The 27,961-nt window shown below is 40.6% G+C and overlaps 2 protein-coding genes across 5 annotated transcripts in view; one reads left to right on the top strand and one right to left on the bottom strand.

Annotated features, from left to right (window-relative positions):
• Positions 1 to 9,853, bottom strand: part of KIAA1328 (KIAA1328 ortholog) — a 468,197-nt gene extending 458,344 nt beyond the window's left edge. For 3 of the 4 annotated variants that reach the window (XM_027868902.1, XM_027868904.1, XM_027868905.1), the window contains exons 1-3: positions 9,773 to 9,853; positions 5,884 to 5,919; positions 3,439 to 3,569 (exon numbers count right to left, since the gene is read on the bottom strand). In XM_027868902.1, the coding sequence (XP_027724703.1) occupies positions 3,439 to 3,569; positions 5,884 to 5,919; positions 9,773 to 9,830 (225 nt within the window). In that variant the 5' untranslated portion in view covers positions 9,831 to 9,853. The remainder of the gene's footprint in view (positions 1 to 3,438; positions 3,570 to 5,883; positions 5,920 to 9,772) is intronic. The other variant, XM_027868903.1, reaches the window with a different exon arrangement.
• A 197-nt stretch (positions 9,854 to 10,050) lies between these two features.
• Positions 10,051 to 27,961, top strand: part of TPGS2 (tubulin polyglutamylase complex subunit 2) — a 48,380-nt gene continuing 30,469 nt past the window's right edge. Inside the window, 4 exon segments of the mRNA XM_027869109.1 lie at positions 10,051 to 10,182; positions 10,185 to 10,216; positions 10,219 to 10,330; positions 17,216 to 17,295. Of these exon segments, the coding sequence (XP_027724910.1) occupies positions 10,158 to 10,182; positions 10,185 to 10,216; positions 10,219 to 10,330; positions 17,216 to 17,295 (249 nt within the window). The 5' untranslated portion in view covers positions 10,051 to 10,157.

Here is a 27,961-nt window from a genome sequence, read left to right as displayed (position 1 = left end):
AAATAAATATAAATATAGACAAAGCAGTTTGTGAGGGAGGGAAATAGCAGTTGGGGGGAGAAGAAAAAACAATGTAGAAGATCGTGATTGAGATTGATCTTAAAGGAAAAGTAGGACTCTCTAAAGAAGAGGTTCATTCCAGGCATGGGGGACAGCCACGAAATGGAGCTGTATGTGAAGAATAGGAAGAAGGCAGGTTTAGAGAGATCAAAGAGTAGAGGAGGGGGAGTACCATTCCACCTGGGAAAATGAATTGGAGCCTAGGTGTACAGGGCATTAAAAGCTAAATAGAGAAATTTGTACTTTGTCCTAAAGACAACAGGGAATTGGAAAGTAACGGGGTCAGATTCACTTTGGCAACTGCATAGAGAATGTACTGAACTAGATCTACCTATCCAGCCCCAGTCTCTCCCCTGACCTTCACTTCCACATCACAAATCATCTTTTGTGTGTTTCATACTGGATGTCCTAAAGACATCCTAATGTAAACACACGTCCAAAACTGGGCTTCTTGTCTTTCCTCCTTCCTTCCCAACTTCCTTATTTCCATCCATCAGGGTTCATAACCTTGACATCATCCCCACAGGTTCCCAAAATGGATGATACCACCCTCCTGGGGGGCACTGAAATCTTCCAGGGGGACAGTAGTAGCCTCGGGTGCAATTGGGGGGGGCAGTGAATAAAAATAAGAGGGCAGTGGAAGCATAAGCAAACAAGAGAAGAAAATTTTGAAAAACCATTCGTACATGTTTCATCTGTTGTGTAACAGAGTTAAAGTCCTGGTGATTAAATTATTTCCCAAATAAAAACACAAAATGCAAGTTATAACTGATCAACAGTCAAGTCCATCCATGGGTCTTAACAAGCAAATGTTAGCAGGCAAGCATATCTGGAATTACTGGGAAGTCCAGCATGCATTGGCAGGAATATGTGCCTATAATGACTTCTTTACAATACGAAGCTATATAGTTACATGATGCAATATTGCATCACCAAAAAATGCAGGCAAAAAAACACAAATTTACAATAAATTATTAAATTTAAGATGTTATTTTTAAAAATTTCATATTTTTTTGAAATGATACAAACTTCAAAAAAAAGTTAAAGGGTTTAAAAAAAAAAAGGTAGATTTCCAGAGGATGCTGAGTAATTTTTTTTTAAGGCCAAATAAGTTTGGGAACCTCTACCCTAGACTCTTTACTCTCCTTTACCTCATAAATTGCAAAACTTCTTGCTTCTGATTCCTTCTCTCCACTCACACAGATCCTACTCGAGTTCAGGCTCTTACCCAGATTCTTGTAAGGGACTCCTAGTTGGTCTCCCAGCTTCTAGTTCAGTACATCTTGTAGTCAACAGAGTCAAAAACAGATAGTTTCAGAAGGACTCGACTACAGAAAAGACCATCAGATTTGGCAATTAAGAGATCACTAGTAACTTGGAAAAGAGAAGTTTCAGCTGAGTGATGAGGTCATTAGTCAGACTGCAAAGAGTTGAGTGAGGGAAGAGGAAGTAGAGACAAGCAGTCGAGACAGCTTTTTCAAGGAATTTGATTGAGAAAAGGAAGAGAGATAGGGGATGACAGCCTGAAGACAGCAGGGTCCAGTGAAGGACAGGGAAGAATCAAAGGCACATGTTGAGATGCTGAAGTTGGCAAAAGAAGAGGACACTTCCTCCTCAGAGCCAGGAAAAAAGGAGAGAGTAGGAGATGATATTAAAAGGTTTTAATGTAAAGAGAATGTGAGAGCTCACAATGAACAACCTCAATTTTTTTCAGTAAAGTAAAATGCAAGGTTCTCAACTGAAAGAAAACAAGACAGGGAGTTATGGGGCAGGAATCAATAAGGGAAGAAAAAGCTTGGAATAATTTTTGGGAGGTGTGATAGTGAATCAATCACTGAGTAATAAAAGGACTAACTCAAGTTCCTCATATGTAAAATGTGGATAGGGACTAAACTTGTGATTTCACCAGAAGAGAACTGCCAGGGTAAGGAAATTCTTTCCACCACAGCAAGTCAGAATCTTCTCTGCAACTGGTTATCTTAGACAAAGATACTGGAGTGGTTTGCCATTACCTTCTCCAGCTCATTTTACAGATAAGGAAACTGAGGCAAAGTTAAGTGACTTACCCAGGGTCACACAGCTAGAAGTATCTGAGGTCAGATTTGAACTCAGGAGGATGAGTATTTCTGACCTGACTCCAGACCGGCAATCTATCCCACTGTGCCACCTACCCGACCATAAAAAATTTACTTACTAAATTTTATTATGATCTCAGCTGGTTAAAGGAATTCCTACACCAATGAAATTACAGGTCCTTGCACACTGACAATGAATGTCACCAACCTACCCAGAGAGCTGCCCCCCACCCCCACCCCCAAACAAGTAGAAGAAGGGCTGCTAAAAAAAGAATGACATAGTAAAGAGAAAGTACACTGGGTTTTAGAGTCAGAACATCTAGATTTTAGTCACAGATCTTTTATTGTCTGTGTGACCTTGGTCAAATAAATGTAACCTCCTATGATTTCCTCATTTGTAAAACAAACAACTATAAAAGGGGAGGGGGAGTTGGACTAGATCATGTCTAAGGCCCATTACAGCTTCAAATCTATATCCTATAAATTCACCTTAATAGAATCTAGTCTTTTTTTGATGTATATGTAATTTTTAATAACATTTGTCACTTGTTAATGGGCAGATCTTTAGCTTAGGTACATTATAAAGGGAAAGTAAGATTGAAAACTCAGTTTGAACTGGTTTTTTTTTTTTCTGCAGAGATTTTAATGCACACAAATTAAGCCTTAAGGTCTTGTATACATTTTATAACTTAGCCCACAGTAATCTCAGAAATCTTCAACAAATATAGACACACAGCAAGATATGAACCCAGATCTTCCCTATTCCTGGACCTGCACTCTATCCGCTATCCCATGCTGCCTTTATTACTTACAACAAACGAGAGATTAAGAGTGTCCTGTTGGCCTCAGACTATACACTTAACACTAGCTGTGTGACCCTGGGCAAGTCACTTAACCCCAACTGCCTAAAAATTTAAAAAAAAAAAGTGTCCTGAGCCTAGACTTCAAATCTCACAGGGCAGCAATGATGACTGATAGTCCTACATAATACAATTCTTATATAAACTACAAATACCCACATCCTCCAAATCTAGGATAACATACATTCAAAAATGAAATGTGTTTTGAAGGAGGTCTTGGAATGTTTTCCTATATACCTTAAACAACACAATTTCGTATATGAGTACAAAGAGGGACCTGGTCTGACAATGTGGCATTCCCTATGGCCTGTCATCCACCCAAACAAGGTAGCTTTGTTGAACTCTCAAGGATTCGTTTAGCTGCATGACTTTGGCCACTGGGCAGCCTTATGTACCTTTTTCCAGGCTTAAAATGCTAAGTAAAAACAAGAAATTCTACTAACCTCTTTACACGCTGAGTCTCCTGCACCTTTGAAAGGATCCATAGCAACAGAAGGATCAGCTGCCTTAGAAGCCTTCAGCTTAACACCAGCTTTGGAAATTTTCGACTTGTGTTTCACTCTACCAGTTCCTGCTACAGAAATTCAAACACAATTTCAGAAGACAGTATTCTCAGTACTAAGATTCTCATCCTAACATTTTTAATGTCTTCTATCTGATGTGAACTAAAATGAGAAGCTTGCAAGTAAAAGATAAACACTAACATCAAATTCTGTTAATGTCCTAGAAATCCTTAAGACATTTGAGCCTATAGTTCAAATCCCGGCCTCAGACACTTGACACTTACTAGCTGTGTGACCCTGGGCAAGTCACTTAACCTCAATTGTTCCCCCCACACACACACACAACATTTGAGCCTGTATTTCAAATCAACAAGGCTTCTCTTACAACAGTTATCAATTAAATGAAAAGCAATTATAAGAGCACTGACTTAGAGTTAGAAGGGGCCAACCTCCTCTCTTTACAGATGATGAAACTGAGGCTCAGGGAAGTTAAATGACTCACCTAAAGTGACACAAGTACTAAGTGAGACAGGATTTGAATCTAGGTCCTGTGATTCTAAAGTCAGTGCTTTTCCTATAATACCAAGTAACCTAGTAAATATAAACTTTAATATATCTTTAAAAAAATAAAAAAAAATTGCCATAGCTCAACCTAACTCTAGTAACTAACATTCTGACATTGATAATATCTGTGGATTATTTCTGTTATTCACATTAGTAGGAAATTACTCCTCCCCCTGCCATGATAATAATAATCAGCTGTAAGGGTACTTTACCTTTTTAAGGAGGAGGAAATTTTTCTTAAGAGATTTTATATTTTCTCCAAAACCCTCCCCTCTTCCTAACTTCTCCATTACTATCTAGGGTACTCACTGCCTCTCAAACACCAGGGATTGAAACCTAGGCATCATTCTCGACTCCTCACTCTCACTCTCCCCCCCACATCTAATCAGAGGTAAAATCTTGTCATCTCCACCTTCATAACATCCCTTGTATCTACCCCCTTCTCTCCTCTGACATAGTCACTATGGTGGCAGAGGATCTCATCACTTCCAATCTGGACAATTACAACAGCCTGCAAGTTGGTCTCTCTGCCTCAATTATCTGCCCACTCCAATCCATTCTCCACTCAGCTTCCTAAAATGCAGACCTGACCATAACATTCCCCCTATTTGACAAACTCCAAAGATTCTCAATTATTCTAGGATCAAATACAAAATCCTTTGCTTGGCTTTCAAAGTCCTTCCTACCTTTTCAATCTTCTTACAACTTATTCCCCTCCACCTACTCTACAATCTAGTGACACTGGCCTCCTTGCTGTTCCTCACACAAAAAAATAGCAGGGTGGCAATGTGGATACAGTGCTGAGCCTAGAGTCAGGAAGACTTGAGTTCAAATCCAGCCTCAGACACTTACTAGCTATGTGACCCTGGGCAAGTCATTTAATCTGTCTACCTAAGTTTCCTCAACTGTAAAATGAAAATTCTAACAGTATTTATCTCACAGGGCTGTTGTAGCAATCAAATGAGATAACATTTGTAAAGTACTTGGCATAGGACCAAGTTCTTACATAATAATCATTATGTAAATACTCATTCTCTTCCCTACCCTTACTATTTTTCCGAACTCTAGACAGTTTCACTGGCTGTCCCCCATGCCTGGAATTCTCTCCCTCCTTATCTCTGCCTCTTGGCTTCACTAGCTTTCTTCAAGTCTCAGTTCAAATCCCCCTCTGGAAGTCTTTCATAGTCCTCCTTAACATTAGCACTTTCCCTCTGAGAATACTCCCAATTTATCCTGTACATATCTTGTCTGTATATGGTTATTTAGATATTATCTCCCCCATTAGAATGTGAACTCCTTGAGAAGAGAGACTATTTTTTGCCCTTTTTTTGTATCCCCAGCACTTAGTATAGTGTATGTTTCACAGAGTAGGCACTTAAATGCTAGCTGACTAGATATATTTCTAAATACATCAATCAACAAAAGAAAAAGAGAAAGTGCTTAAGGAAATAAAAAGAACATCAACTAATCCCTGGGCAGCTGTTCAAAAGAAGCAAAGTTTAGGTTTTGATGCTCTGCTTTGGTTCAGTCCACTGGACTCCAAGAGGCCTTTCCTGGTTCATTAAATTGTTAGTGCCTCCCCATCCCCAATCACTACAGATTTTGTATCTATCTTGTATATACTAATATGAAATCATATTGTACAACTCCAATAAAATGTAAGCTCAATCAGGGTAGGGACTACAGGACATAACACACAGTGGTAGCTTAATCAGTACTTACTAGTTAATTTAACTGTAGCTGAAAAAAAGTTCTGTCTTCTTTCCCCAAATAAGCACTACCCCACCCCCAGCTCTATCGCATTCATATAAAAAAACATACCTGAAATATGTAGCACCGCATGTTCCTCATCAGAAACTGTACATGAGAGCATTAAGGGGAAAAATAAATAAATAATCCAAACACTGCTCTTGTCCCATGTTTCTGACATAATTTACAATTTCCTTTAACCTTGAAATGTATAAACAGCTTTTCAAAGAACTAGAAAATAAACTATTCAGAAAACTGAATTGAGTGCTTTAGTCAAACTGAGATTCCTGAGAAAATGAATCTTTCTTTGTATAGACATAGCTGTCATCTAAATTGCTTTGTAAAACTGCTTTGAAGACTGTTTGACATATCACTACATCTCTAATATCATCTTGCTGTATTACTATCACTGAAAATTTATGAGAAAAGTTACACTATGAAATCTATTTTTAGGTTTTTGCCCTGGCTTTTCAATTAAAGGGGTCACTTCCCATTTCTGAGTGAGGAGTTAAGCAAGTGCTACATGTTTTGTCTTTTTCATGTTTAGGAACACTTGGCAAGTTATTTTAGGCAAAAGAAAAACCTGATAATTTCAAAATGCCCTTCAGCCGTGAAGTACAGTGTTAGAGGGCAAGTAAATAATGCAGAAACAAAGGTAATGTCTATTCTACTACATGAAATATATCTTGATGTTCTACTATTTTTGAACCCAAAGGAATTTAGGGACAAAAAGTTTTTGAATTTCAGAAAAAGAAATTCAGGAAGGCCAAGGTTACAACAGTGCTACAGAAAAAGAATCAACATAACATAACTTTCAGAAATCTACAAGTGACTAGAAATTCTTCCTATATTATCCAAAACTAAATAGCCTTTTTTACATTGCACTATCTTCCTGACTCCAAAGCCAGCATTTTATCTCCTGCACCGACTAGATTGCCCTCCTTTCCTTCTCTTCACCTGTTAAATTATCTTTCCCTTCCACTTAAAGTTCTATTCAAACATCACTTCCTTTAAAAGTCTCTAGAAAAACTTCTCAGGAGGCTAGGTGGCACTGTGGATAGAGCACCAACCCTGGAGTATGAAGGAACCGAGTTCAAATCCAGCCTCAGACACTTGATACCTACTAGCTGTGCGACTCTGGGCAAGTCACTTAACCCCAACTGCCTCACCAAAAACTTAAAAAAAAACAAACCTCTCCAATAACAACTGTCTTCCAGTTAATGATCTTACTCCAAGACCTTGTTACCACTATGTAACTCTCTAAATACATAAAATGTAATACTGTTTCTTATAGTTACCTACGCCAACATCTTTGCCACCTACTAAACTATAAACTATGTGAGGACAAGGAACTAGATCTTATTTATACTTTGAGGCTGTGCAACAATTACCAGATGATAAAGCCACTAACTGAGGATGTTTAATTACTGTTTTGTTTTTGGAAGTACAACAACCAACCAAAAATAGCAATTTTAAAAGGATTTCTGGAGAGTATGTCCAGTTCTACCCAAAATCTAAAGATTCGAATTAATATCTAGCACAGAGCTCCTCTCACACTAACAGCCCCAGAGATTCCACTTCCAGTACAGTCTAGAATTCCTTATCTTTAATAACGATTCATGTAAATTTTCAGCAGACTAATGAGTATGCATATAGTCATAATTGATCATGTTCTGCTTTTCCAAACCTAAGATCATAAATCTAGGGTGGAAAGAAATCTCATAAGCTACCTACTCTAACCCTGTCATTTTAAAGGTGAGAAAACTGAGACCCAAGAAGGTTAAATGATTAGCCCGTGGTTACACTGGTATTAAATATTGGATTGGATAAAAACCCAGGTCTTCTGGCACCTGAGCCATTGTTCTTACTAGTATACCATGCTGCCTCCTTAATACACAATCATTCACATAAAATCCTTTTGCGATATCTAATTTAAATTTTTTTTAAATAGCAAGGCAAAATCAATTTCTAAGTTTTGACCAAGCTCTTTAAAGTTGACACTTAATATGCCTGATAAAAACAAAGCAAGTACATTTGAGTAATCAATTGCTAACATCTCTGCACTTACTATGAACTACCATGGAGTAAGAAAGCATTGCACTGCTTTTGGGTTCATTTTTAGTCAGAAGTCTGACTCCTAAGATGACATCATGTCATATCTCACAGTGCTGACACATTAGGTATGTAAGGCTCTTGTGCAACATACCACAGCTAAATTATATTGTGTGACAAGAAGAAACAGTAAAAAACAGCTGATAGTCACAGAAGGACAAAAGTATAAAAGATGATGCTGTCTGGGGCTAGGAAAACTTCAACTCAAAATTTTTTTAATTGGGTTAATGGAAGTATTAAAAGTGTTCATTGTGAAAAAAACAAACAAAAAACTTTCCAAATGACTTAAATGGGAAGACCAGAATTTGGGTATCTTACTAGAAAAGTTGTTTGTTTTTTTTTAATGTGGTTCTTTTCAAAGCTCAATTATGAAAACTCTGGATGGTTGATAAGCCATGACAAGCTGTTATTATGATAACCAATGACACACCAAGCAAATGCACAATCAAATGATCTATAAACGTAATCACCATGGCATATCTTGAGATGATTTATGGCCATTATTTTCCTAAGCTGAATCAAACTGCTTTCTTTTACCTGCATATTTCTAAAGGATTACACCACCACTCATTTCTACCCTAGCTCTTCACCACCAAAAGGGACATTAGCACTTTACATTAAAGTTGAGAAAAAGAAGTGGATACATTGCTCTACATGGTTAGACTATATTTAGGGCACCATGCTTATAAGAACAAGGTTGGGGTCAGACTTTGTATCTGCCAATTAATTAGCACTTAACCTTAAGGAGATGATCCAGGAAAACTAGTTTGAGAGTATGGCTTGGTCAGCATAAATCCACAGTGGTCCAATGCCCATGTCTATAATGCTGTACAACTCTTCCAGAAGCACAGTCTAGGGCACAGTTCCTTAACTTGAGATCCATAAACTTATTTGGGTTTTTTTTTTGTTGTTTTGCTTATGTGTGTGTATACACAGAACATAGCAACTATAATATATGTAATATATACATTATCATATCATTACCTATTATATTATAAATATAACATTTGTAATAAACATCATAACCAGTTGAAAATAACTAACTTTCTTCGTAAATTTACGTATCTTATTTTGCACATTTAAAAACATTCGGTGAAGGGCTTCACCAGTCTGACAAAAGGGTCCATGACACACAATAAAAGTGAAGAACTCCTGCTTTGGGGTCCCTGCTATCACCATCCAGACCATTGCACATTCACACCACACTCTGCCCACTGAAGGACCTCACACTGCGCAGCATCCTCACTCTGCACCTGCACCTGCACCCACCAAACCTAGCACGTCCCTGATCCCAGGTCACTTAGAACCACAGCAGGGCACCTAGGCCTGGGCTCATTACGGGTCCCCCCGCCCCCGGACTCAGGGGACAACCTTCCCGGGCCACTCAGCGTCTTCCTCAGGAAACTCCCCCCAAACCCAACCTACGCCCCCTACTTTTCCTGCTCCTCCTTCCTAGGTCAAGCCCATCCCTCGGGGTCACCCTGGCCCGGGGCACAGCCGCCTCCCCCCCACCTCGGCCTGATACGCCTGAAAGGCTTAAATGCGGGGTGAGAGGGGAGGTCGGAGGTCATTCCGCCCCGCCCCCAGGCGCCAGAGAGGAAGAAACCCTGATAGAAGGACGGCGAGGGGGAGGGTCCGAACCGGGGCCTCGGCGCTCCCAGAAGCTGCCGCCTCCTCAGCAGGCAAGGAACGGGCTGCTCGTTCACCTGCCCTACCCTGAGGGAGACCTCCGGGGACGGGGGGCAGGGGGGTACATCGCACAGCTGCCCTCGCCTTCCCTCCAGACCCCTCATTTCCCTCCCGATGTAGCGTGTGCACTAGCGCCCCCTGCCCGCCGGGCAAAGGATACGGTCCCGGCTCCAGTACGCCTCGACCCCCGAGCCGGTGACGGCCGTCACATCCGCCATCTTGAAACAACCGCCACTCCCGGGGTCTCCCCTCAGCTGCACCGCCCCGGCCGCCAGAATCGTCCCCTCATTGGCTCTGCTGTGTTGGAGGCCCGCCCCAACATGTCAGGCGTGGGCGTGTCAGGGCCCACGGGTGTGAGAGGGAATAAGGGAAGGCGGAAGAGAGGTGGTAGCTGGGAGTTGTGGTTTGATAACGTCTCCCCGGCTTTTCTGCCTCCGATGGAATCGAAACAGAGAAGGAGCGCCAGGCCCAAAGAGGGGAAGAGAGAACTAGGATTCCCGGCATGCCGGCATCGCTTCTTGAAGTCGAGCGGAGGGGACGGAGTTATGGAATTCCTCCTCCCTCCTGTGCCCCGCCCCCTTCACGATTCGTCCTGACCTTTGACCCTCGGGCTCGCACAGACTGGGGAAAAGAGCCATGGAGGACCGATCGTTGCAGTGTTTGGGTGGCAACAAACCGCACCTGGAGAAACTAACTCTGGGGGTCGCCCGTATCCTGGGTCAGGGAGCGAGTACGAGGGGGAGGTGGAAGAGGGATGGCGTGGGAGGGGAGAAGTCAGGCAGGAGAGGAAAAGCCTTCAGAGGCGCTGGATGCAGGGGGAGGGGCGGGCCGAAGGCAAAGGGGGGGGCTGGAAAGAGGGGGTGCTGAGGGAGGGGCCGGAGGGGGCAAGGAACGGGAAGCCCCCGTGGGTAGAGTCCTTTAAGGTTTACAAAGAGCTTTCAGCACGACGGCCCCGTGTGGTAGGTCATCGACCTCAGTTTCACAGAAAAGGAAACTGAGGCTCAGGGATGACTAGGAACTGACCATTATATAGCGCTTTGAGGTTTGAAGACCGAGGTGGACCACCCCCCCCCCCCCCCCGTACCACACCGTCTAGTGAAGATGAAGACAGACAGGGAATGGTGTAGAGAAAAGGAGTTAGGAGGAGTGTGGAGGTTTAAATACAGTCAGGTGCGTGGTCCGTGCTAGGTGCTGGGGGTCCGAGGAGGAGGAGGCAGGAGAGCCTTACCCCGGGAAGGGAAGGGAGGGCTTTAGGCAGGCCAAAGTCCTACAGGAATCCCAGCGTTACCGAGGGAGTGTTTGTGCTCGCGGATGCCAATAACGGAAAGGCTTTAACAGTCTGGCAATGTGGGATGTGCCAAGGACTAGGGATGGGATAAGGACTGGACCTGTGATTTCTTTGGTAAATTGAACTGCAATCAACAGCTCCCTCCGCAATTTATAATCTCATGACATTGCCCAGAGTACTGAGAGGTTAAGTAGCTTGATCAAGGTCACAGCCCATCAGAAGTTCGACTTGAAACCATGCTATTTCAGGGTGCTGGGGATACAAATACAAAAATGAAGCAATCTGTACGCTTGAGGAGCTTGCATTCTATTGGGGGGGACACAGCAGGTACATAGGTAATTATATGAAAAATATTTGGAAAATAATTTGCATAGACGTGACAAGGTCTGAGCTTTGAACGATGGTGGGATACCATGAGCTGTAGATAAAGAAAATACATTCCAGATGCATTCCAGATGTGTAAAGATGTAGAGAAAGGAGATGTAAAGTACTGTTCAGGTTAACAGCAAGCAGACCAGCTTGGCTGAAACAGAGAATATGAAGGAAAGGCTAGGGAAATAAACCTGGAAAAGTAGATTGGTGCCTGATTAAAGGGCAAAAAGTGGAATTTGTATTTTACCCTAGATTGCAGATTAACCAGGAAGAGAGAATGCTGGATTACTTTCAGAAAATTACAAAGCTCCTTTCGTGAAGCCAAGCATTTTCCAGAAAAAAGCCAATCCTTTAAATACCACCATTCTACAAATACTGTATGGCTGAGATGTATGGAATGTAACAGTCTCTGAAGAATTTAATATACAGAGGGCAATGAAGAGGTTTCGTGATGGGTATAAACAAACTTCAACATGTAACCAATGGGAAACTTACAAAAAAAAAAAAACGAGGTAAAAGACATTGGAAAAATGTAGGACTGCATTGAATGATGAAAGATGGACAGCCCTGTTGCACAACTGACATTTTCAGAATGTCAGGAGGAATCCAAAAAGGGCTCTTACACATTGGTTGAATATCCTCCTCCATGAATTATGGGAAAATATGCAAAATAGGCAAGGATGGGTTACATGTTTGAAGGAAACATCCACATCAATGAGATTACTTAACCGTTTGAATGCTTTGAAAGAGAAAGATTGGTTCTTGAGCAGGGGAGTGATGTGATCAAACCTCTGTCTTAGCGACTTGGCAGCTACACGGAGCTTGAACTGAGGAGGGAAGGGACTTGAGGCAGGAGGATCATTTATAAGACTTTCAATAGACCAGGCAAAAGGAGATAATCATGCTGAACATGGAGGTAGACAGAAATCAGATGTAAGAAGGAAGTAAAATTGACAAGACTTGGCAAATTATTGAATGTGAGGGAAGAGTTAAGGATGATTCCAAGATTTCTAACCTGTATGCCTGGAAGATGGTTGTTCTCAACAGAAATAGAGAGGTTAGAGTGAGGGGCAGTTTGGGGGCAAAGATAATGAGTTCTATTTTATACAGATTGAGTTTAAGATGTTGATGGTGACATGGGACAGAAATTAAGGAAAGAAATTGAGGTTATATCAGTCTGGGATTTGTCAGCATAAAGCTGATACTTGAATCCATGAAAGCTGATAAGATCTCCAAGGAAAGAGAAAGTAGCCAGAGATGATCCTACAAAAATCTCTGATGTCACTTTCAAAAAGGGGTTTTGCTCATATTCAGAGGAATGCTAGCTGCATAGCTCCAGAAATTTTCTTTTTTTTTTTTCTTTGGCTAGGCAGTGGGGTTAAGTGACACAGCTAGTGTCAAGTGTCTGAAGCCGGTTTTGAACTCAGGTCCTCCTGATTCTAGGGCCAGTGCTTTATCCACTGTGCCACCTAGCTGCCCCTCCAGAAGTTATTTTCAAAGCATTCATCACAAATACTATCCCAAAGTTTTATAATTAGGACCAAACTGTAGGTGGGTTGCGTTACCCAAGAGTTATTAAATTCGACAAGTGATCAGCCAGTAATGTGTTTTAACAGCTGTAAGTTTCCAGTTCCAGCATAAGGTTCTGTTGGGTTAGACTTAGTACTTTAAATTCCATATCCTAAAAAAAAAAAAACCTTTCAGTGGCTACCTCATCTTGGCTTTCAAGGCCTTCCATACAATCTGGCCCCCTCATACTTACCAGTGGAAACATCTTGTCTTTGTACACTCAGAACTCGACTGTCTCACAATTGTGTAATGCTCAAGCCTACCTTCATTAGTACTATTCCTGAAACCTGAGATACCTTCACCTCTAATACAAGTAATGTTTCAAGGCTTAACTCATTGTGGCACAGTGAAAAGAGCACTAGCCCTCAAAGTCAAAAGAATTGGGTTCATATCTTTAATTTGATGCTTATTATTTGTGTGACCTTTAGCAAAACACTTAGTCTCCCTTGGCCTTAGTTTCCTTTTCTGTAAAATGAGGAAGTTGGATTAAAAGAACTCTGAGGTCTAGATATATAATTCTGCTTCCTCCATGAAGCCTTTCCTGACCATACCAGTTGTCATTGATCTTCCTTTCCCCTTCACCCATATCCCAAACAATTTTACTTCAGCTTGCATGTAATATATAAGACTGTACACCTCTTAAAGGTAAAGACTGTTTCATGTGTCCTAAATATGTCAGGGCTGAAATAGAATGTGCACTTAGTAAATACTTGGCAACCCAATTTTTCCAGTGTGGAAGTTTGTATATTATGAGCCAAATAGGTTAGTCTGTTCCATGACCAAAGCTTGAATCTCCCCATCTAGTCATCTTGAGAATACATTAATTACAAAGTGGACCAGCTGAGAGAGAAACAGCAACAGCACAACCAGTAACTATTACCAGAAAAGCAACTCTAGTATGGTACTGATAAATTGATCTTTAATGTCAGAAAAAGTCAGTACATACAATGAATTGTTGTCGCTTTCTCTCTTTATAAAATGCTCTAAAGACATCATGTTTATTACTGTTTCTCTGCTTAGCCATTCAAGTCAAGGCCATGTTTTCGGTTTCTTTTTTACCCCAGTTAGTACCTAGTACAACCTCATTTCAGTGGATACTCTGTTGTTGACTGAATGAGACCTCCAAGTGAGATATCAGGTGCTAAGTATTACCTTTCTGGATTGTCTCTGTTCTCTAGGCATTATGTTGCAAGTCAGTATCTAGACAGGTGGACAGCCCAGCCTTAAGGTGGTGTAAACTGATCCCTCACAGCAGCTGTGCCTATCAGGCAGATTCCAGTGGGTAATTACTAATTGCCAACGTGTGTGTGTGACCTAGTGTTTCTTCAGCCATCAGACTGCCCTCTAAGTAACTTCACCACCCAGTTAGGCCTTGTTATTTTCAAAGAATACAGTTCTTGGTTGATCACTAAATCACTAGAATGCTCTGCTATAAAACATTAGAGGATCCAGTGACGTCACCTGGTCTCCACAAATTTGTGTGTTTGTGTGTGTACACACACACATATGCACACCATCACAAACTTTTCTAAGAAAACCTCTGGAATTATTATACACGTGGCTTTTGTAACCAGAAAGTGCTATACAAATACAGTCTATTGATACTAGCTAGTTTGACCCTCACAATATCCTTTAAGACTGGCAAGGCGAGTAGTATTTTTATAAATGGAAAAACAACAGCTACAACAATTAAGGCCCAGAATAGTTAAATAACTTGTCAGGTCAAACAGGAAGGACATAAGATGCTAGAATTAGTATGGGAACTCTGGCTTCCTTTTTCCAAACCAGAACAATGGTATAGATCAATGACAGTTGGTAGGGGTAGAGCAGACCTGCACAACTTGGCAGCAGGTAGGGGCCAAAATTAAAATAGGCTAAACTTATTAGGGCTGCAGACAGGTTAGACTGATGGTTGGTTGCTGTGGGTCAAGTGACAAACAGGAAAGTTCACAGTGGCAACCCTACATTTTTCGCAATCGGGCTAAAATTCTTTGGTATGCTGTATGTTGTGCAGGCTGGGGTAGAGTGAGAAGTACTAAGCAATGCCTATGAAAGCAGTGAATAAAATAGAAAACATTTATTAGAGTAGATATTCCTACCCAGTTCCTGCATTTTCTAACAGGTTGCCAAAGTGGGTGATACTGTCTTGGAATGATCCAGGGGGGTGGTATTTTTTTTTAAATGATGCAAATTTAAAAAAAAAAAAATTTTTAAACGTTAAAAGTTAAAGAAAGTTGATTTCTAGGGGGGCGCTAAATAATTTTTTAAAGGGGGCAGTAGGCCAAATAAGTTTGGGAACCCGTGACTAAAAGTATACTATCCTGCTGAATAGTATATTCAACAGTCTTCTGAATTCAAAAACTTTCAAAGAGTTTACATTAGAGAAGTCTTGAAATAAGCAGAAAACGATAGTATAATGTGGCAGTATGTATGGCATAAACACTAAGTGCTTTGGGAGGTCAGAGTCTAATAAAGCTCAGAAAAAGAATAAGACAAAGCAGGCCTTGCAAGATGATTAAAGTGCTCCAGGTCAGGGGAAATGAACAAAGGTAGAGATTAAGCAGTGAGTTTTGGGAGTACATTTATGTCTGCTAGAGAGGAGGACTTATGTGGTTGGATAGGTAAGTTGGAATCATTAGAGAGTACCTGGAATGCCAAGTTGAACAGGTTAAACTTGACCTGGTAATAGAAAATCACTGTAGCTTCTTGAGCAGAGGAGTAACATGTTCATGGTGGTATTTTAGGAAGGCTAATTTGCTGTCAGCTGCAAGACAGATTGAATGAAATTAATGAAAAAGCACCGTGCTAAGCACTGGGTATATAAATAGAAAAGTAAGACAACTGTGGCTCACATTCTAATAGGTGGAAACCACACGAGTAGGAGATCTCAGCTTCAAGTCAGATAAGAAAGCCGCCCTGTCCTTCAGGTACTGCAACAAGGCAGATGATACTGCAGTGTCTTTAGTGTCATTTCCATGAATAAAACTACTTCTCTTTCTGATTTTAAATACTTTAATGGAGCCAAGGACTTTAGCATCAAGAATTTCTTTAGTAATTGGTAGTCTGTGGGTGGAGGGTGCTTCTCTTCCTGGAGTTCTTGGGTTTACCTGTTTATCAGTGGCAATTGGGCAACAGATGGTGATAGGCCTCTTCTCCGCAGAATTGCTCCCCTGGATAATGGGTGGGGGGGCCAGGCTGAGAATAGTGTCAGTGGCCTAGAGGACACTGTTGTTCCCAGGGCTCTTGGGCGTAGGGTCCTGAGTTGTTTACACTAGGATTTGAGAGAAAATGGTGTTTGAGGTGGTGGTAGTTTGACCCTCCTGGTTTATATCCTTTCTGTCCCATAGATCAGAAGAAAAATATTCTTACTGCTTTTTGAGAGGTTCAAGGACAGATCATTTAGGAGCCTGGTTCATTAATTCAGGCTTAAGGTGATAAAGGGCTGAATTTATAATAGCAGCAGGAAGAAAGGAGAAGGGAGGAATCTAAGATTAAAAAGGAGAAAATGACAGGACTTGGTGACATTAGCCTGGGAGATAAATAAAAGTGATTAGTCAATAATTCCAATGTTTTGAACCCAGATGACAATGGAAATGGGGTCGGGAGAAGAGAAATTGGTTTTTCGGTAAAAATAAGATTTGGTTCTATTCAGATTTCTGCTTAACTCCTACTCTGGTAATTTAACTCTTTTTGAAGAGCCAGTAACCAAATATGACTGAAAGAGTAGAGGCAAATAGATGACTGCTTCAGTTCTCTACTAGTTTCTAAGGTTTGGGGCTATTTGTTGTTTTGCTCTCAAGCACATTCATCTGCAAGATGGAATCCATCTCTTACAGTAGTGCTGTTATGGTCTGTTTTCTGAATTTCTGTTCCACAAAGATTGTGTACAGGGAAAGGCTCTTGCCCAGATGAGAAACTAGTGAGAGTGTAACTGCTATATCAAGAGTGGCTGAAGTGTAATTCTTCTCTTCCTCCCCTATTTCCCAAGAGTATATAGCTTAAGCTTACTGCCAAATTCTGTATGATACCATTTAGGCACTCAGAATGCCTAATGTTTAGTCAGTCACATGTATTTGGCAACTACTATGTGGAAAGCAACAAAGGACTTTCTCTTAGTTGTCATCCACCTTATAGACGCTGTAGTACCAGATAAAGTGGATGAATACTTTGAGGACCCAGTTCTCTCTTTCATCAAAGCTAAAGCTTTGTTCTTAAAAAGCTGCCTGGGGGACTTCTTTATTTGCGAATGTAATTCCTATAGCAAACACCAGCAAATAGCCTCCAATATTGGAATATTTGTGAGCAATAACCCCAGGAGCCTCAAAGAGGGCTGTACAATATGTAGCTTGATGGAATCTCTTTTTTCTCTTTTAGAAGCTTCCCCAGGAGTGACTGGTGTGTCAGTTGTGGAACGGGAACCTGCTGACATTGGAATGATTACTGCATGGGAACAAGTAAGTATCTTCTTTAAAACAAATTACCTCCTACTCTTGGGAAAGATTGAGGTCATTGAGAAATCCTTATTTCTATCTCAAACTGTCATTAAAGTATACAGTTCATCTTTCTCCTCATTTACCCTCAAGGCATTTCAGCTCCACCCTGCCACTCCTATGAATTCTTATCCTGGGAACAATTGTTTTCCAAGGAGGTGTCTTAACCCTAGAATTTCCATCTCCCAGTTTGCTGTGTAAGTCTTATCTATCTGATCAGTTTTTCTTATGAGAGAGGCAGAGATGAAAGAATTCTTTTCTGTAGCACAGGTAACCTCAGCTGTGGAATACCTTTGCTACCTTAGGTTTCTGTGCAATATATGGATAATCATAATTATGCAAATGTGACATAAGCCCCCAAGTCAATGAATAATCTGTTACAGGGGTGAAGTACCTGTGGCTTTGAGACCACATGTGGCCTGCTAGGAGCTCAAGTGCAGCCCTTTGACTGAATCCAAACTTCACAGAACAAACCTATTACAAACCTGGCAGCAACCATAAACCAAAGAGTCAAAGTATTGAAATGAGACAGAATAGCAAAGTTAACAAGGGAAAAATCAAGCAGCCGAGTAATTTTCATCTATCCGTGTACAAATATATACATTATCTCTAGAAGATTCTCAGGGATGAGAAAAGTGTCTCCTGTATATATGTATGTGTGTGTGTGTGTGTGTGTGTGTGTGTGTGTGTGTGTTGCAGTGGGGAGGGGGGTAAGTAGTGCAAAGGATGGTGAAAGCTTCATATCAGTAGCTAGCATGAAGGTCTTGCTGATACCTCTTGGGTGTGTACAGTGATTTGCTTTGCTTGCTCCAAGACCATGATTCCTCAGACTTAATCTTCTCTGCCTCTGTCCCAGTGACCTCATACTGGCAATGCCTTCACCCCTATAATCTCCTGCAAGTAGTGAGTTCCTCCCCAGAACCTCCATTTGAGGAAGTACTCCTGCCAGCCATGTTCACTTCAAACTGTACTCTGCCCATGATTCTCCAGACTACTTCTCCACTTGCTGACCTCCTGGTGGTCACAGAGTCCAACCAATTCCCCCAAGGGTAGCAAATGCTTGTGATGCATCAAATTTGTAGAGATCCTGGCATGAAAGCTATAAATAAATATTTCTTCTGTAACCCCTTGGCTACTCTAGACACTTGATTACTTGATAGATAGCCATGTGTTCAACCCACATATCAAGGAAGGTATTCTGTCATCATTAGGTTATTACTAATGATTTTCCTATTCCATTACAGAAATAAAAAGTCTATGCACACCAGCTCTAAAGTGCTGGTGCTGTGCTGTGCCAGGAGCTGCCATTAGCATTTTCTTTTAACTATGCCAGGCTTAAGGCTCATACTTTTTACATACATTTGCTACCATGTGGGGCCAATAGAATCTCTTCTGTGTCAGCTCCAGAGTTCTAGCTGCACCCATGTGTCTACGTAATAGAATGGTTTTATGCCTATATATCTGTAAGTCAGGAACTGTTTTGTTATAAAGAGAGAGGCAAAACTAAGATTTATTTTTACTAGACCTATGATTTCATAGATATAGGAAATGTCTAGTGAGGAACTCCCTCTATTAGTGCAGGTAGGCACTTTCTCTCCAAAGAGTTGCCTGAGGCACTGAGAGGTTGAGTGATTTACCCAAAGTCACAGAACCAATATGTGTCAGAGGCTGGGCTGGACCCCAGTTCTTCCTGGCAGCTGGTGGCTCAGTATATAGAGCCCTTGAGTCAGAAGGACTTGAGTTCAAATATGGCCTTAGACATTTATTAGCTGTGTGACCCTGGGCAATCACTTAATCTCTGTCTGCCTCAGTTTCCTCAAATGTAAAATTGGGATAATAATAGCACCTACCTCACTGGGTTGTTGTGAGAATCAAATGAATAAGCACACGTATAATACTTAACACATTGCCTGGTACATAGTAGACACATAATAAATGTTTGTTTCTTTCCTTCCTAACTCTGAGACCAGTGGACCATTCCATGCAACATTACACTCAATGGGTATATGCCATGGAGTAGTGCATATGAGATAAGAGATTTGAGTCTGCTTCCAAGTTCCCTGCTCTCTCACTACCGGCCACCACCATCACCAGTACCACCAATCCCCTGCCCCTTTCTCACTGGGGAGAGGGGGAAACATATGGTAGAGAAGAGGCACCAGGCAGGGGAAAGGCTTGTCCAGTTAGGGTTCATTTCTAACCTTCTTCATTCCCTATTCCAATTAACCCAGACTTTAAAGCTATTTCTTATTTCAAAATTATGGATAAGTTATGTACTATATTTTATGGGCAGTTTAAAAGTTGCAAGAGAGACAGTAATTTTAACTATATGCAATTTTTATTTTTTGGCCTGACTTGAAACCTAACCCCTGGGTAAGAAGCAATTCCACTGTACCTCATGTTTGATCATTTATGATCTGGTACAGTAGTATTCCACTATCTACAACTTCTGCCATTCTCTCAACAGCAGCATACCTTCTGAGGAGCTAAGCTTGATCCCCTGACGGTCATACTCCTGTTTCTTGGTCTGTATCAGTTTTCTTAGCCATCTAACCTACAGATACACTTGCCACAAATCATCCAAGGGCAACGGAGGCAAAGGAGACTGGTTAATTATATATTTACTCCCCTGATAGCACATTCACCTGGGGAAATCCTAGAATCACAGCTCTGCTTTCTTGTGTTATTGACCTGGTTCTCTTTATTATAGATTGTCTTCACCTCTTGCATGGCAATCAGTGAGGTTTCTGTGTATCAGGCCAATGGTATGGGACATGTGCTTCCACATTAGTCTTCTATGGCCAGTAATGCACACTGAACTCATAGTTGGCCTGTGCTATTAATCCATTCTGGTGGTATCCAGTTTAGCACTCATGAGAATATAAATCAATGGATTATTGTTTGTATGCTCTTGGAATTGATCTCCCTATACATATTCTTAGAATTTATCAGTGACAGTTCACTGCAAAGCTGAGAACTAAAATCAGTGGATAGGATATCAGAGTCTTATGAGGAGTCTTCTACTTGCAAATGTAATTGGTTTCTAGGGGCCATCACTCTTGTGTTATAAATTGCTTCCAAAGCCCTCTGGGCTGGCATCAATGTATAATATAGGGGGCTTGGATCTATAAAAAACAAACAAAACTAGCCTAACCCTGGCACACGTATGAGGCAATTAATCAAGTTCTTAAAGACCTGATCACCTTTTCCATGCCAAAAATCTCTCAGTGTTTCTAGATGGCTTAGGCAAACTTGTCCCTTTTGGTTTTGGTTCTTCGCAGTCGCATACCAATGAGTGAAATCATTGTGAAGCTTTTCATTGATGGCAGAGTTCTTCACAAATTTTTGAGAGTAGCTGTCTAATCCTAGAAAATTTGTCAGTTCTTGAATATTCTTTAAATGTGGCCTGGTGATGACTGTTTCTGCCTTCTTAGGGTTAGTACTCGTTCTTCATAAGATCTACCCAGGTGCTTGACAGAGGCTCTACACAATGGGTACTTTTTTTTTTTAAATTACTTTATTTTTGGTGAGGCAATTGGGGTTAAGTGGCTTGCCCAGGGTCACACAGTAAGTGTCAAGTGTCTGAGGCCAGATTTGAACTTAGATCATCCTGACTCCAAGGCTGGAGCTCTATCCGCTATGCCACCTAGCTGCCCCTGCACAATGGGTACTTTTTAATTAATAGTTTTAGACTAGAATCCCTTGCCAATTGGATACCTTTAATAGTAATTTTTAATGCTTTTATGATGTCTTCCCAAATATAATGTGGTTATTCAGATACATCAACCTCCAAGTAATTTATATCACTAATGATTTTTCCATAAAGAGCTAAAAAATGGCAGGACTCCCAGAAATCCCTTGGGGCATGTACTCAAATTACTGAAAGTTCAATAGACAGATAAAGGCCATCTTTTCCTTATCATCTTCATGTCAGATCCATGGGGATCTGACAGTATCAGCTGCACAGGTCCAAATCTGAAAAATGCTGGATTCCCACCAGACAGTCTTAGGCATCTGGGATTCTTGGCATGGTGACCAATTCAACAACCATTAAGGGCCAATTGTATATAAGTCACTGTGTGTAGATAATGGAGACACAAATATAAATGAAGGAATCCTGCCAGTCCTCAAGGAATTTAAATTCTACTCTAAAGATACAACATGTACATAGATAAGCAATTACAAAAAAACTTTAAAAAAAAAAAAGCATTTTTAAGGACTTACTTTGCTAAGCACCATAGATAGAAAAAAACAGAAAGAGTCCCTGTCCTCAAAGAACTTATATTATTATGGGAGAGACAGCATATATAAATCAGAATGTACAAGATAAACTCAGAGTAGAGGGAAGGCAACCTTAAAAGGGAATGGCACCAGAATTTGGGAGGGCCAGGAAAGGCCTCCTGAAGGAAGTTGCACTTGAGTTGCTTCTTAGAGGAAATCAAAGATTCTAAAGAGTTGGAGGGTGAGAAGGAGAGCATTTCAGGTAGGGGGAACAACTAAAGCAAAAGCATGGCAATGAGGATCATGTCTGAAGAATAGGAAGGAGGCTAATATGTGTGTCTGATTGTGTACGTGGAGGGAAAAAGAAGGTAGGAGTATTGGAAAGTTACAAAAAGTGATTTTATGAGAGTCCTAACAACTGTGGATATCATAGAAGACCTGTGTAGGAAACAGTAACTAACATGATTTGAAAGAAGCTAGGGATTCGAAAAGGCAAAATTGAAGAGAATGCCTTCCAGTCATGGAAGTCCACCTATGCAAAGTCACAGAAAAAGGGAATAGGATGTCATATATGAGAACAGCTGGTACAAGGCTATAGAGTGTTGTTGTTGTTTTGAGCCATACTTATGATTTCAATTGTATAAGTCATTCCCTATATTAAGACACGTCCACATCTACTCTGAAATTTATAGGCATAGAGAGTTGCCTGGGGGGTTCTGAGAGGTTGTAATTTGCCTAGGATCATAATGCCAGCATATGTCAGAGGTGAAACTTGACCTTAGGTCTTCTTGACTGAGGTTGGCTTTCTATCCATTATGCTGTGGATACCTTACAATTATATGAAGTATTCTTATATCAAAAGTGCCTCTTAATAATATGAAATAAGCCTGGAAAGATGGGTGGGAGCTGGATTACAGAGAGCTTTAAATGCTAGGTTGCAGATTTTGTATTTTAACCTACGGTCTACAGGAAGCCACACATATTTTTGAGAAGGGGAGTGACCGTGGTTACATCTTTGTTTTTTATTCGAAGTCTGATCATCCACACATTCAAGTCTTTCTAATCTTCTTCCATACTACACTGTGATAAGCCATAGGAACTATGAGATTTGATAATGATGTCTTTAGCTAGCAGTTCCTTCAGGTTTCTGAGATCCTCCATTTATAATCAGTTTTCCAAAATTGCCCTCTGAATGGTCAGCACTTGTTGAGCTGGCATGTGGGCACTTCATGTCTCATTCATCCATTCATGCAATAAGAACATTTTGACCTTCACTCTGAGTTTCTTCCTCAGATGATCCTTCTATTCCTCAGGTACTGGAGTCACCAAAGTTAAACTTTAAGAATGCTATACCCACTATAACATAACCAAAACATAAGCAATCATTTTCAACCAGTACCCAGAGGACTTGCCTCCTAATAGACTGTAGAAATATCTGCAAGTTGACTGTAGAGGTAATTTTCATAAAATGATTAGAATATAATTGTCACTTGGGATCTACTGCCCAATACAGCAAGTCAGTGCATCTTTAGTCCTTAGTATCACTGCTGCATAGGATCCTATGAGTCCAGGTGTAAAGAAGCTGGAGGGGTAGGGATTTTTCCAGGGTCTGCATTTTCCAATGCCAGTTTGATTAGAATTCATCTTTTGGCAAGCTAATGAGAAATTTCCCTAAGTATATTAGCACACATCTACCCATCTAGTCCATATTTTTAGCAGAATATAGCTTGGCTTCTTTTGGCGCAGTGTACAAATCGGGCTACCCTAATTTGTGGTGCCCTTTTTTGGTCAGGAAGAGTCACTCTGAGTACTTGTCTTCTAGCAAGGGTGGCCTGACTGTCTGTGAGATCTGATTGATCTGAGTTATTCTTACTTTTGGCCTTTTGATCAAGTGAGATGCCTTGAACAATGCGGGCCCAATTTTTGTCTCTTCTGCCTATTATTGGTCTTGTTATCATGAGATCCTTAACTAACTGTGGAATAGGGGATAGGTATCAGAATTGTGATTTCAGTGGTATAGGGAACTCCCAGCCTCTAATCTACCAATTGATCAGCATCTTCTCAGCAACTTTTAGTCTTAGTTACCAAGAGCACTGAGAGATTAGTGACTTACCCAGGCTCAACCGAGGCAAATTGCCACAGGCAAATGATGAACCAGCTGTAGTAACTGAAAGATTGTTTTGGCATATGCACATCACTAGTTGTACGCAGAGTGCATCATCTATTAGTCCTCTTATCACTTGGGGCAGTATAGAATAGGTTCATGCTCTCCACAGATAGTACCTTCTCTCTGAACTAGGCCCACCAGCCTTTTCCCCCCTCCTATTGGAGAGTATCAAGGAACTTTACATAGCTGTCTTGTGCACTCTGCAAAAATTCAAGTAACATGACATTGGTATTTGACATTTTCCACGGACCCAGCCTCACAAGTTATCTCTTTGAGAATATATGATAGTCAAATTAGAGGCCCCTAAGTGATGTAATGAATAGAGAGCAGTACTTGGGGTCAGAAAGACCTAAATTCAAATCCTGCCTTGGATACTTACTGGCTATGTGACCCTGGGCAAGACATGTAACCTCTATCTACCTCAGTTTCCTCATCTGTAAAATGAGGATAATAATGACACTTACTTCACTGGGTTGTTACAAAGGTCAAATGAGTGAAAATATGTATAGTGCTTTGCAAACCTTAAAGCACTATATAAACAAAGGTTATTATTATTATTGTTGTTCTCTTCTTCTTAGACAACTCACATAGCATAGCCACTGCCTCTTTCCTATATGCTTTTCTTAGACCTTTCTATACTCCCAAAGGATCTATGGTATGGTACAAAATCCCTGTTATGTTTGTCGTATTCAGTGAGTATCTATCAAATCATTAATCCCTAATAAGGATCTAGTCACACAATGGAACATGAGTTCCCCAATACCATAGTAGCCATATTAGTTTCATAAGCACATAAGTATGTTTTACAAATTATGTGACCTTCTCAAAACGTCACCTTAACACAATTATAACTCAATTCAATACCCAGTAGAGTAAACTTGAATAAACTTGCTTGGTGGGTAATAGAATTTGCACTGGGAGAAAAAATGCCTTAAGACTTTAGAGACTAGCCCTTAAAGGAAAAATAAAACAAAACAAAACCCAACCCTTAACGAGACCTTATAATACAAGGGTTCTTAACCTGGAGTTCATGAACTTGGTTTTGTTTTGTTTTGTTTGGTAATGTAGTTCAATATAATTGGCTTTGTAATGCAATATATTTAATGCATTTGAAAACATTCTGAGAAGGGTCCATTGGCTTCACCAGACTGGGAATCCATCAGTATAACACAACTCCCCTTTAACTCTGCAAGCCCTGTGCTCCTCCTACTCTTTGGAAAAAGGAGTCATGGACATTTCTCCCAAGAATCAATGTCTGCTAGTGGCTAAGGATGAGAGTTTGGTCTATCAGGAAAACGATTCCCTCTCTCTGATCCCTCACTTGTTTGGGCAGAGCTCTTCTTTCCCAAAGTCTTTAGCAGACTCCATAGTCTTGACTTTTTTTCTAGTCTCCACCCTCCTAAGGAGTTTTTTTTAAAACCTGCCTGGATAGAATAAAAGGATCACTGAGGCACTAAAGGCTGCTGCTCCTGAGGAAAGTGACATCTAGCCTTATCTACCAAGCCTCTCATTCCTTGGTATCCCACTGCTTAGCTCATTCTTTTTGCCCTGGAGAATCTATGAGGACAGGATTCACAAGGCTTTTTTGGAGAGTTAAATTATCAGTGAAATTTCTGGTTCACCTCAAGCACCCAGCTGGATGTCTGAGCAATCTGGATCTAGAAATTACTTCTTTCTTTCTTGTGTATTCCAGAGCAACCACAGCCTCTCCCTCCGTGGCTTCCTTTCTTCTCCTCAGGGACACACTCATACAAGGAGAAGGATAGCTGAAAGAACCCTGGTTCTTTTTGAGAACACTTGAAGGAATGAAAATAAATAGAGTGGTTGAAAGGAAAAAGGAGTAGAAAGTAGAAAATAAAGGGCTGTGTAGGTCACAGCAGACAGGGATTCAGCTTTTGTCTGTACCTTCTTTCATCTTTCTTTCCTGCAAGTTCACTTTCATGGAAGCAGCCACAGTGTGATGTAGCCTCAGCTGTCTCTCCCAACTCCTTTCTCTCCTACTTACTGGGCTTAGTCCTTACAAAGATTCATCTTAATCACTTTCTTCACCTCTCCTGAGATTTCAGATTCCTACCCTACCCCTCCCTAGGATGGAGGGAAGGAGTTCTTCCTTTTCAAGTGTATATACAGAGTTCTTACAGCTTCTGTAGACTCTTGTAGGCAGGCATTGGGGACTTTAAATTGGCCTATTGGGGTTGTGTATAGTTTTCCCCTACTAATGCTTCCAGGACTTCAGGCATTTTAGGAGATATAATTAGACTGGAAAAACAGTTTGATGCACTTATTATATTCCTTTTAAAATATAATTCAAGATCCATGGTTGCCCAGAAACAATGCTTTAAGAACTGGTATGGGAGCTTCTTTGTGAAAGAGAAATTTTGAATCTTGACCTGGGTAATGGAGAGACATAATTGAGAAATACAAGCAGACCGTTCTAGGTAGCAAGATGGGAAGGTATACCTTCTTCATTTTTGTGAATTACTTCCTGAGGAACATTCCACATTCCTGCCATGTACTAGATGTTCCTTTGAAATCCTCTGATTTTAGAGACTTTATTCTCCTCATTTTATTTATTCTGTTGATCCATCTATTTTACACTGCTTTATAGATTGAGAATAATCATTCCTTAGCTACCATCCAGACTAGCATCTGCATCTTGACTTCATTGAGTATTTTTCTACATCTAGTACAATTGGGTACAAGCGGATAGAGCTCAGGGCCTGGAGTCAAGAAGATTCATCTTCCTGAGTTCAAATCTGGCCTCAAACATTCACTATTTATGTGGCCCTGGGCAAGTCAACCCTATTTGCCTCAGTTTCCTTCACTGTAAAATAAGCTAGAGAAGGAAATGGCAAACCACTGAAGTATCTTTGCCAAGAAAACCCCAAATTAGGTCACAAAGAGTTGGACAAATCAGAACAACAGGACAACGGTCCTTCATTTGGTTTAGCATTTCTCTTTCACTGTAGGCTGGAATACTACAGGAAATGTAGTTATAAAGCCAGATAAATAGGGGCAGAGGTTCCTGAGAATGAAAAGGTAAGTACCGAGAGAGAGAGAGAGAGAGAGAGAGAGAGAGAGAGAAAGAGAGATTGAGAGAGAGATTGAGAGAGAGATTTTTAACTAAGGTGCTCAGTGAACTACTAAGTCAAACACTTAGTGAACTGCTATCTCAGAGGTTTTGATTTAAGGGAAGTTTCTTAGAAGTAGGTGCCTTCATCAAGAATAATAAGCATTGATGGATTTGAAGTTTAAAGTAGAGCCCTTTATTTTATTTTTCCCATTTAATAGTATTTTATTTTTTCCAATTACATGTAAAGGTAGTTTTCAATATTCACTCTTATAAGATTTTAAGTTCCAAATTTTTTTCTTCTTCCCTCCCCTCCCCAAGACAGCAAGCAATCTGATACAGAGAGCACTTTATTTTAAAAATCTTAGCAAAATATTCTGGATCTCAGATATTAGTAGTAATTGTATGGATAGTTATAATAATAACAGCAACTAATAACATAGCACTTACTATGTGCCAGGCACTGTACTAAGAGCTTTGCAATTATTATCTTCTTTGATCCCTACAACCCTGGGAGAGAGGGAAGTGCTATTACTATCCCCATTTTACACATGAGGAAACAGAGGCAAACAGAGGTTGACTTAACCAGAGTCACATAGCTAATAAAACAAGATTTGAACTCAGGTCTTCCTGACTCTAGGCCCAGTGCTCTATCCATTGTGACACAAAACTGTTTCTCATATCCAGTGTTTTTTGGCCAATAATGTATCTTGCCTTTTTGAAGGTCAGAAGGATAGCTTATAGCCAAAGGACACAAGCTGACCCTGGAGGATGTCATTTCTTTACCTTCTTACTCTCGCAGTCTGCCATGGTTTGAGTTTGGGACAGCCTAGTTTACTGAAGGAACTGGAGAGTAATCTTTGGATCAGAGTCAGTGATCTTTGACTGATCCTGGACAACAGGAGAGACATTGCAGGATTGGAGAAGGGCAAATGTTCCAATTTTCCAAAAAGTGAAGAGGCCAAAGTCTGCAAAGTGTATAAATAGCAAACTTGACTTTTGCTCCTGGAAGACTCTAGAACACAATAAAGGTATGGCTCACCATCAGTTATCAGAAAAAGTCCACATATATTTTCTAGAGAAAAAACTCCCCTATGGCCAAATGAAGGCTCCTGGGACTACTGCCATTTGTGAAGAGAGAAGGAAAAACAAGATGGTACACAGTCAGGGCT

Source organism: Vombatus ursinus, unplaced genomic scaffold, assembly GCF_900497805.2.
Source record: "Vombatus ursinus unplaced genomic scaffold, bare-nosed wombat genome assembly UNPS02014791.1, whole genome shotgun sequence".
Taxonomy (NCBI): domain Eukaryota; kingdom Metazoa; phylum Chordata; class Mammalia; order Diprotodontia; family Vombatidae; genus Vombatus; species Vombatus ursinus.
This window is presented reverse-complemented; position numbering and strand designations above follow the sequence as displayed.